Source organism: Ammospiza nelsoni, chromosome 17 (genome assembly GCF_027579445.1).
Source record: "Ammospiza nelsoni isolate bAmmNel1 chromosome 17, bAmmNel1.pri, whole genome shotgun sequence".
NCBI lineage: Eukaryota > Metazoa > Chordata > Aves > Passeriformes > Passerellidae > Ammospiza > Ammospiza nelsoni.
The window spans coordinates 7,179,105-7,189,770 of record NC_080649.1 but is presented as its reverse complement, the minus strand read 5'-3'; the positions used below and the strand labels follow the sequence as shown (position 1 = coordinate 7,189,770).

Below are 10,666 nucleotides of genomic sequence, written 5' to 3'. Positions count from 1 at the left end.
GGGTGCTACAGAGGCCTCTCTGTGCCTTTAGCATTTGTTTAGTCCTGAGAATGGGCTGGAAATTCCTGGGCTCTGTGATTTGAGGTGGTAAATAAATCATAGCAAAGTGACAGTGTATCATTAGATGTTGTGTCCCACCTCAAATCTAATGATACACTGTCATTTTGCTATGATTTATTTCCCTTTTTGTGCCAGAATAATCTGTTTGATACAGGCCCTTTCAAACTGTTCAAAAGGGAGCTTTTAATGTTGCCTTTTTATTGCTTTATTCAGACAGGTGGAGCTTCTTATACCTGTGTAGTTTGAACAATGAAATTATCCTCTAGCAAGGGCACTGTGAAATAGCAGAGTTTCCTAACAAAAAAGCACCATGTGGGCCTCTGCACTGTAGAATCACTAAGGTGAAAAATGGTGAAATTTGGCTCTGCTCTAGCTTTATAGCCTTTGGAGGGTTTAGATATAACTGCTGTCACAGAGATGGAGTGTTTGCCAGTGGAACAAAGTAAGAATAGCCTTCTTCAGAAACCATGGAGACAGCAAACTCATAGCTTATAAAGTGTAAATAAGTATATTGACTGTTTCTTAATTACTGGTCTGTGGGACTGATTTGAATCTCATTCTCTTCCCCACAGATGTAATTTCACTCAGAGTAGAATGAGTGCTGACAGAGCCAGTGTAGTTACCATGGGTCAAGTCAGGACTTCTCATCTGAATTTGGACAGCCAGACTTTCATTTGAACCTCTCAGGATGGATGCAGGGCAGTGCTGCCAGGGGTGAGTCAGGGTATTTTCAGGTTGAAGTTCAGGGATATCTCTGAGTTCTTCCTGCTGATGGACCTAACTCCTGTGTGGGGACAGCTCAGGCTTTGTAGCCATTGGGCCTGGCCCTTAGAGTGGGAGTATTTGTTGGGTCCTTGCTATTCTCTGGCAATCTTGTGCAAGGAGAACAATTTAATATGTCTGGTAGCTTGTGTTATGTTGGAGTTCTCTTCTATGTTAATTCTTTTTTAATTTGGAGAAGGTCCTGCCATTGTAACTGATGTTGCACAGGTAAAATGAAAAAAACTGGTGACCCAACTGCCACCCCTGAGGGACAGCCTGTGCTCTTGCCCCCTGTCTGTGTCACACATGGCTGAGGTGAATAATCTTGGGTACACAGGCTTCCTTTGGTGCTCAGGAGAAATGTCTCTGTGGCCAGGCACAAACATTTCAGGGAGAGAGCATGAGGTCAGCTGTGACAGGGCTGAAAAGCAGTTTTCAGGAGGGTGTTGGTACCTTGCACTGCCTGGACAAAAGGACCTGTGGGACTGAGTGGCCCACTCAGTGAGGAACAGTTTGTAATGAGTGTTGCATGCAGCCTCCTGCACAAACACACACACACACAAACATATGCTTGGAGGCTGTTAAAACTGACTTTTCTGCCTGAGCAGGTTACAGGTGATTTGCTGTGTGAAGCCAATTCAGGTCTGCCTTCCTTCTCTCCTCCCTGAGCCCCTCCTGCTGCTCTGCAGTCAGCTCCCTCTGTTCTTAAAAAAACCCACATCCTGAAAAGGCACTGAGCTGAGGGTGTGAAACTCTAGCAGCACTAGAGGAATTTATTCATGTTTACATGTGTGTGCTGTTATTCCTCAGTACTTGTAGGCAGTGAATGAAATTTTTAGCAAGACTGTGCAGTGCTGCAGCCTCTCACAATGAGAGAACTGGAATGCTGGCACAGGTTGCCCTGAGAGGTAGTGGATGCCTTATCCCTGTAAACATTCAAGGTCAGGTTGGAAAGCTACCTGATCTGGTTGAAGATGTCGCAGGGGGTCTGACTATCAGACCTTTTTTGGACACTTCCAACCCCAACCAAATCATTCCTTGGTTCCATTTCAGCAGCTCCCTGGAAAGAGAGCTGGCACTACCGGGTGCTGCAGGGACAGGCTGTGGGAGGTGCCAAGGGAAAGGGTTGAATGATGCTGTCAGCAGGACTCCAGCAGGTTTATTTTTTTTATCCTATTTACATGAACTGCCACAAGGACAGAATTAAATCAAGCTGCATTAAGGCTATGTGACCTTACACTAGAGAAGCTAGAATTTTTCTCAAAATACAACCTTTCAGTTGTAGTTAAGTGGTGAAAATAACATTAATTCTTTAAGAAAACTCACCAGACTTTCAGGCAAAATGCAGCTAGAGACTCCCAGAAGCAGTTTCATGGAGTACCAGCAGCTGAGGTGTGCTACCACCTGTGTGCACTAGTGTACCGAGTACTGCCGTGCTGGTCCCTGTGCTAGAGGCAAAAGAACAGCCCCCCAGCCATAAACTGCTGACTTTTGACTTTGCAAATTCAGTGAGCTGCGGCTTTGCAACAGAAAATTAGAATTCAGAACTTTTGTAAGGCTTTCAGAGGGGGTGGCCGGGCGGTGCCACACGTACCGCGCAGGGGCTGTGCTGCTCCGTGGCATCCACGTGGCAGCGGGCGCGGCGCGGAGGGCTCGGGCACAGCTGCTCCTGCCCGTCCGTTCCTGGGTGCATCGTGCAGCTCCAGGTGCCGCTGCTTGGGAACGGGCTGAAAAGGATCCCCCGCATTTTATTTTTCGGGTAGAAAGGGTGTGTGGGCAGAGCGGCTGCTGGGGATGGAGAAATGTGAAGGAGACGGGGGAAAAACCCGTATAGATTAAAAGTGTTGCCAGAATAATGTGGATCCAGGGCGGTAGCGTGGCCGAGCGGTCTAAGGCGCTGGATTAAGGCTCCAGTCTCTTCGGGGGCGTGGGTTCGAATCCCACCGCTGCCAGTAGTGCTTTTTTGCGCCGCAGCCCGGCGCCGCCGCCCCCTAGCGGCGGCGGCGGTGGTCGGGAGAGCATTGTGGGTAGGAGGAGGCGCCGCGTCCCCACGTGCCGGCCCGGGGGCCACCAACATGGCGGCTGCCTGACCGCTGCCCCGCCGCCACCGACACGGGGAGCGGGGGAGCGGCGCCGCCGCCGCCCGCCCGGCCCGCACACAGGTATGCCGGGCCGCGCTGTTTTTGCGCCTCCCGGGGCGCCCCGGCGCAAGGGACCCTGCGGGCGGTGGCGGGGGAGGAGCGCGGCCTGGGCTGGGGTGGGCTCTGCCCGTCCCGGGGGGACGGCGGAGCCGAGACTGCGAGGACTCGGCACGGCGGGGGCAGCGGGGGCGCGGGGCCGCAGCGCCCTGACAGGACCCGGCACGGGCCGGGGTGCGTGGAGGCCGGGCCGGGTCCGGCCGCAGCCGCGGCCCCTCGGCTCCCGCAGCAGCCCCGGGGGGCGCCGGCCGCTCCTCCGGGGGCTGTGAGCGGCGGCCCCGCCGGTGCCACCGGGGCCCGCAGCCCCGCGCCTTCCCCCCGGGGAGGGCTCGGCGCATCCGCCCCGGAGTGCAGCGGCTGCCCCTGCGTGGCACCGGCTCTGCGGGGCCGCTGCCCAGCCCAGCCGTCCCGCCCGGGGGGATTCGCCTCGTCCCCGCGGTCGGGGCGGCTCGGGCGGCTCGCTGCGGCCTCTCCGGGGCCTTTCCCCCAGCCCAGCGCTGCTGGGTCAGGGCAGGGCGGGCGCCAGGGGCGCGGAGCCGCGTCCGGCGGGAGCGCTGCCCGCGGGGAGCACGGGACGGGCACCGCGACCTGCCCCGGTGGTGTCACACAGTGACCCCTGCCCTGGCAGCACGGCCCGGCACTGCCGCACACGGGGTGAGGTGGTAAAGAAAGGTTCGTGCTTGATACATAACCTGGTAAAACCCCAAAGGTGTGCTGCGGTGACATCACCTCCAGAGAGAGGTCCTGCTGCAGAGGAGCCCTCTTGGCTTCACTGCCAGGGGATGACTGTGCAAAGCTGCTTGCAGGCGAGGAGAAAATGAAGCAAGTAATTGGGTCAAAATGGTAATTGCCATAAATGTATGGAAGGTGCTTTAGCTTCTTCTGGCAGGTTCCATTTTACTGTGTGCCGTGGGCCACCCTGAGCTACAGGGCTGCTCTGAGCCCCTTCTAGAGGTGCCCGGGTGCCAGAGGTAATGTGGTAGTGATTCAGGAGATGGCACTTTTTCCATGCTGCCGTTTCAGCATTTATACTTTCAGGTACTGATCCAGCAGGAATTCTTGGCCTTTCTTTCACATTGCATGATTATATGAAGTGTATTTCGGGTTTTAGTGTTATCACTTTGGGGTCCGTTATTACTGACAAATTTAGGTAAAAATGAAATAGTGGAGCATTTCTTACAGGCCTGACTAAAAGTCTGTGTGTCAAATGATGTGCAAATTTGCAATTTACCTTCTTGCAGATATTTTGGCAGTAAAATAAAATTAAATCTATAATACTCAAATGCCTTTCTAAGCTCAGAGTGAGATGCAGGATTCAGTTGCTTCATCACTGATTTTTACAGTTCTTTAACCACAACATTTTTCGTCATTGGTTCTTTGTTGATGGTGTTATGGGCAGCTAATGAGCAGTTTCATGGATTGGTCCTTGCATTCTTCACTTTGCAGGAGAAATGAGAAGATTTATATCTCTTGCCCTCCTGTGAGCTGATAATTCACATTATACTTTGAGTTGCACCTTAAAGGAAAGTCCTTAAAACAAAAAGGTTCTACCAAAAGAAGTTTGAACCTGCTGACCATATTTGCTGTCTCTTAATGCTTGATTCCATTCTGTAACTCCTGTGGTATCATAAATATATGTATATGAGAAGTGTGGAAATTAGCACTATGTATGCATATATCAGACATAGGATTGTGTCTGCATGCCTTCCTTGTGATTCAGAGGATTTCTTCCAGTTGCATGAGTATTATAAGTTGTGCTGGGACACACTGCTTCCTATTTATAGATGTGTCAGTCTCACTTTCCAGTAAAAGGATCTGTAGTCATGCTTTGTCTTTACAGGACTAAGAGAAAAATGTAGTTTCTGTAACACAGCATTTCCCCTGAGTAGGGACAGGTGGAGTCACAAAGAGATTTTGTGTATAATTGCACAGGCAGTGTTCAGTGTGGGGCCAGAGACCAGATCCTTCAGGCTGTTTCTCTATCCCTCCTTAGCCCAGGGAATCTTGATTTCTCTTCTCAAAAGTGCAATAACTTTCTCAGAAGAGGGAGAAGGAGCCTAGCAGATGTTTGGCATGCAGGCTGTCAGGAAGGGAAGGGTGGTTCCCGGATCTCTCAGGGGTGTGAGGAAGGAAGGTTTGGACTCAGGTGTCCCACCTTTGGGTGTTTCCACATGTCCTCACACACCTTGGGCATCCTCCCACCATCAGCTCTGTGCTGGGTGCAGACTGCAGTTGTTCCATGTCTGCAGAGCTGTCAGGTGTTGGGACACCTGGGGACATGAGCAGGGAAGGCAGAAATGGAACTGACAAACTTCATTTCTTTAAAACATATCAGTGTGTGTTTCTGGGAGGAACTGGATGCCTGATCACAGAAAACACTGATACCAGTCAGATATCACATACTCAGGGTTTTGCTCACAGCCCAGCCTGTGGTTAAGGTACTGGCTTTTTGCTGTGAAGATGTTCTGCATTTCTACAAAATAACTTCAGATAGGAATCTGAAATACTGAGGCATAAATTTTCAAATACAAATGTATGATGCAAGGACCCTGGGACATGCTGGTGCACAAAGAAATGGAGAATGCCAGCTCAGTACCGGGAGGGGCATTTTTTTGGTAGCAGAGATTCTGTAGCTGAGAAATAGGGAATTATATTTCTAGGTGGAATGGCAGAAACACTATAAGCCTGAATGGATATTAATAACACTTGTATCCAGAATGTCTAGCCTCTCTGAAAGGTTTCTTAGATACCTCTGTGTACATTAGTGTGATATTTGAGAAGCCTGTATGTCAGCTGAAATATACTGAGCTGCCTAAATTGTGTGGTGGCTTGAGTATTTGAAAAACATGCCATTTTTCCAGATGTAAAATGGATGCTGGGTTCCTTCTTTCCCAGCTGATCCTGGATGCTGCTTGTTTCTCCTCCTCTTTCTCCATAGGAGATCCAGAAAGAAGTAAGCTGTCCTCAAGGAGTGAGGACAATAAGGGAGAGTTCTTGAACACAGAGCTTGTTTCTTTGCCTGATCATCTTTGTTGCTAAAACTTTCCTTGGTCAGTTTGTGAGAGGTCTTATTTTGTTATGCCTATCTTGACCAGTACTGGCTGATTAACATAACATTGTTGCAGTGACATCCTGAATAATTTGTAAATCCTTTTGTTTGATTTCAGCAGGGAAAAACTATTGTTGATTTAGCTGAGAGATCATTTTTTATTCAGAGGTCTGAACCAGGCACAGCACTGACTCCAGCACTGGATTGAACATAATGAACTTTTGTTCCAGAGTATCCAGTCCTCAGTTAACATCAGAATCTTATTTTCATTGGGGTTGGTGTAGTTATGAAGAAAAATCTGTTCTGCTGGTTTTGGAGGACTCCAGGAAAGGCTGAGCAGTGTGTTCTGGAGCTCTCATTTAGCAGTGCAGTCTGAGGAGTGGCAGGTCAGGAGACAAGGCTGCAGCTTGCCAGGGAGATGAAATCAAAGTCAGGGCATTCCCAGACTGCAATATCTGAGACAGGGACCCTGAAGGGCCAGCTGTGGCTGGAAAACAGCTGCTACCTGTGTGTTACTGTTACACACTTTATGTGTACATAAAGATACACTTTATGCAACTGCAAAGGGCTGTCTTTCCCTCCTTAGGGCTCTAGTTCAGGGCTTTCTTAGTAACTGCAGCTGTCACAGAAGTTATAGCAGTTTACCTATTGTTGAGTATCAGGGACCTGTTCATGCAAACACATACATTCCTTCAAAATACAGAATAAACAGATTATCACTGAAAGGAACCAAGTTAACTTGAACAATACTTTGGGCTGCATGTGGTATGTGACACAGATGAAATGATTCATATGACATTCCTCTTTTCTTTCAGGTTGTGCCAAGGAATAAGCCAAGAAAAAAGCTTTGTTTTATCCTAGCATGGCAAATGAAGAAGATGATCCAATTATACAAGAGGTAAAAGTGCATTGTGGTAACAGTGATTGTACATGAGAATTTGTTATTATTTTTATTACTACAGTTCCCAGTATTCTTACACTGCTGAAAAAATGTGTCATCAACATCAGTGTTTGTCTTATAACCAATGGCTGGGGCTGTACAAAGAGTTATGTTGTGTGGACCATGGTATCTGTTTTGTCAGAATATCTTGTCCATGTTGGCAGATGCAGCTCAGGTTTTCACCCTTTGTAATCTGTCCATGGCAGAAGATAAGGTGGGGAATTTGCTTCTACCATTGTGTGCTCCCAGTGAACTCCATTGCATGTGTCTGGGAGCTGAAAAAATTGGAATGACTTTGATGATCTGTTAAACATGAATCTACAGTGTTCATGCCTTTTGCTGAAGTAAGGAGTTGTGTTCTGGGTATGGACTTTTTAAAGGACTGCTATGTCCCAAGAAATAGCCACAGTGTGTTGTCATTTGATATGTGATTTTACACACCAGAAGCACAAGGAAGGGCAAATCCATAGAAGGTGAAAAGCCATGAGAAAAGGAGTGGCAATTGTCAGGAGTGTATCTGAAATGGCAGCTTCCATATGTCTTATTCATGAAACATCTGTGCATTTTCAGTTCTGATGGCCAAGTACAAGTATTGAACCAGCTTGAGGATGTGGGTGTCTCTTGTCTAATTTAGAAAGATTTTATAAAATACCAGTAAGGAACTTTTACCTTTCAGTTGTGCTGCCAAACTGAGAACTTCCTCCTCTTTCTATAATTGTCATAACAGATTTGCTTCATATCCTTGGAGGATAAAAATTCCTCTTTCACATTTGTTTGCCAAGTTTCCTTAGAGAGGAAACACAGCTAGAGCCACTGTCTGCTGCCTCTTTGTAGTGGGATTTTAGGTTTGGTTTTTAAAAAGGCCAAATGTAGAATTTCGTGTCAAAGTCTGCAGAGAGGAAACTTCTGACAGGAGAGTCACGAATCTATTTTATGTTAGAGTTCATATGAAAAGTTAATGCTGTCAGTATTTGAACTCTAAGGGTTCTACTTTTATTACAGCTGGCATCTGATGAAAGTTATTTGTTTTGCTTTTTAGATTGACGTGTTCCTGGCCAGAAGTCTACTGGAGAAGCTCTATCTATTTCAGGTATTTCTGTTAACTTTTATGCAGTGATAGTTTGTTTAAAATAAATGCAAAGAGCATAACTTAATGCTTTAGTCTGCCAAGGTCTGGGATATAGAGAACCTGTTTGGGTGTCATTTTGGAGGCAGGAGTGAGGCTGGTTGTGGTGGGGTCTGTGGGTGTGGAGACCTGGCAGCTTTGGCAGGATGGGAGATCTCCCTGGGATCCACACTGTCCTCTCAGCATTCCCATGTGGCTAAACCTGGCTCTGCTCTCCTGATCAGCAACATGTGGCCTGTACTTTCTAAACTAACATTTACTTGTATACCCACAGATATTTTACTTCTATTAACTCTACAGAGAGTTGACGCTGAGTGATAAGGTTTTCTTTTTCTGCTGGACTAATGTGTTACTGGTTATTGTGGTGTGTGAGGGGCAGGAAGGGGGCTGTGAAGGGACAAAAGCAGAGGGCTGGGAGGAAAACAACAGACTTTCTAGGTCATGTTCCCAAATCCCCTGATGACTCACAAATCAATCAATTAATGTTTTTTCTGGGTGTCTTGTCTCTGAGATGTGGCAAGTGGATCTGCATGTGAGGGGAGAGGGGAATTTGAGTTGATTTCTGTGAAATTCTTTGATCTTTAAGAGAAGAGGGGTGTATGAAATGATCTGTTTTGCAGTATCCCATTCGCCCAGCTTCCATGACCTACGATGATGTTACACATTTGTCAGCGAAGATAAAACCAAAGCAGCAAAAGGTTGGTCATCATTTGAGCCCAGTCTGTAAAAGTTTTTTTATGATGTGCAGAATGTACTTAGGAAAAGCACATTATGCTGTTGAGTTGTTCTAACCATGCAGCTACTTGCAGGACCAGATCTCTGTGCTTGAAGCTATGAAGACTTTTCCTGTGTCTGTAAGGTAGAGTTCAGAATAAAAGTTTATAAATCATGGTGAGAAAGCCACTATTTTAACAGAAAACAGAATCACTCAGGGGAACATAGTTACTAATGGTAATTCAGTCTGTGGATGCTTGTGTGAAAAGAGCTTGAATCAAAAGGTCTGTGCAGTATTCAGAGAAGGGTTGAAGAAGGATTGGACCTTGGAGCCATCCTCTGTTTCAGTGTCAGTGCAAGTCTTGATTTCTCTCTTGCCTGGCAGTGAATCATCAGGAGTCCTTTTGAAATCACTGGGGCAGTACAGGTAAAGCATAGCCAAAGCCACAATCATTGCACTTGCTTGCAAATGTATCCCAGAAATCTGGCTATTATTTTACAATATCTTATTTTAAAACTGCAGCAGTAGATGTCTGTGTTACTTGAATTTGGTTCTGGGAAATGGTTAAGGGAAGTGCTTTGGTGAACTTAGGAGTTTGAATGCGTGTTTTGTTCATGAAGTCTTTTATTTAATTCAGCAAACATTTGCACTGTAAGCCCTGTACAAACCTTTGTAAATATGCTGTCTCATCCAGGGACTTGAAACTAGTTCAGTTTATGAATAACATGAAGGGAAAGAAAAAAGAAGATGGTAGCTGTGATACACAAATTTATAAGGGCTTTGACACGCCCTGAAGAATATGCTCTGTATTGTCATAGTATATAAATAGAATTATTATGCAGCAGGATGCTTATTTTTGGACATTGGTCTGAAATTTAAGGTTGAAGTGGGGGGGAATAGTTCTTCTTATAACTAAAGGTTCGGAGCTTGTTACAGTGCTCTGACAAGTGAAAATCAGGAGTAACTGAGGTCAGTGCTGAGTGCTGCAGTCTCAAATTAGCAGAATAGAGGCCTTTGCCTCTGAAGAGGACAGAGTTTTATTCTTGGTACCAGACTAGAAGGAGATCTATCTTATGAGGGATTCTGAATGGCTCCTTGGTGATAGGGAGGCTTGAATGAACTTGCTTGTGCACCTGATCTGTACTGATAAGTAAATTAGACTGATAGTGTCATGGAAGGAATCCAGCAAAGTGAATGTGTATTTCAGGGCTGCCTAAAGAACTCTGCTTTTTCTGATCCCATATGTGTACATGGAAGTTTTTGTATCTCCAGCTTGTTGTTTAAATGACCTCACTGTACCAAACCCATCTATGTGCTGTTCAGCTCTGTGTGAGATTGGCCCTGTGGATTTGAATGATGCTATTTATGTACTTAAATTTGCTGTAAACCTCTGAAAATGTTAGAAAGTGTGGGGTTGGGTTTTAATTGATCTGTTTGGGGTTGTGCCATGGTAATTAGCTGTCTTTCCCTGGTATTCTTTAGGTTGAACTGGAAATGGCCATCGATACTTTGAATCCGAACTATTGTCGCAGCAAGGGGGAGCAGATCGCTCTCAACGTGGATGGCGCCTGTACAGATGAAACCAGCACCTATTCCTCGTAGGTGTCCTCTTTGCCTTCCTTTCCTTTCTGGGCTGAGCACAGACATCTGTGTGTCCACCAGTGGCTGCTTTGTACACTCTTCTGTAGCAAGTATTCTTGAGAGTAACCTACATTTTTGGGGTGCATCATGAATTCAGATTTGCAGATAGAAGTGATGGATATTTGTCTGTTGTGGTTGTTGAGAGTCCATTTTGGGAATTGGTGCTTCAGACTTT

General features: G+C 46.5%; 1 protein-coding gene and 1 non-coding gene across 2 annotated transcripts in view; both read left to right on the top strand.

Moving 5' to 3' along the window:
• The first annotated feature begins 2,692 nt into the window (after positions 1-2,692).
• TRNAL-AAG (transfer RNA leucine (anticodon AAG)) lies at positions 2,693-2,774 on the top strand. Its single transcript has one exon. It is a non-coding gene; the product is annotated as a tRNA-Leu (tRNA).
• A 94-nt stretch (positions 2,775-2,868) lies between these two features.
• Positions 2,869-10,666, top strand: part of POLR3E (RNA polymerase III subunit E) — a 28,015-nt gene continuing 20,217 nt past the window's right edge. Inside the window, exons 1-5 of the mRNA XM_059484144.1 lie at positions 2,869-2,984; positions 6,885-6,967; positions 8,049-8,099; positions 8,756-8,833; positions 10,333-10,448. Coding sequence (XP_059340127.1) covers positions 6,932-6,967; positions 8,049-8,099; positions 8,756-8,833; positions 10,333-10,448 — 281 coding nt within the window. The 5' untranslated portion in view covers positions 2,869-2,984; positions 6,885-6,931. The remainder of the gene's footprint in view (positions 2,985-6,884; positions 6,968-8,048; positions 8,100-8,755; positions 8,834-10,332; positions 10,449-10,666) is intronic.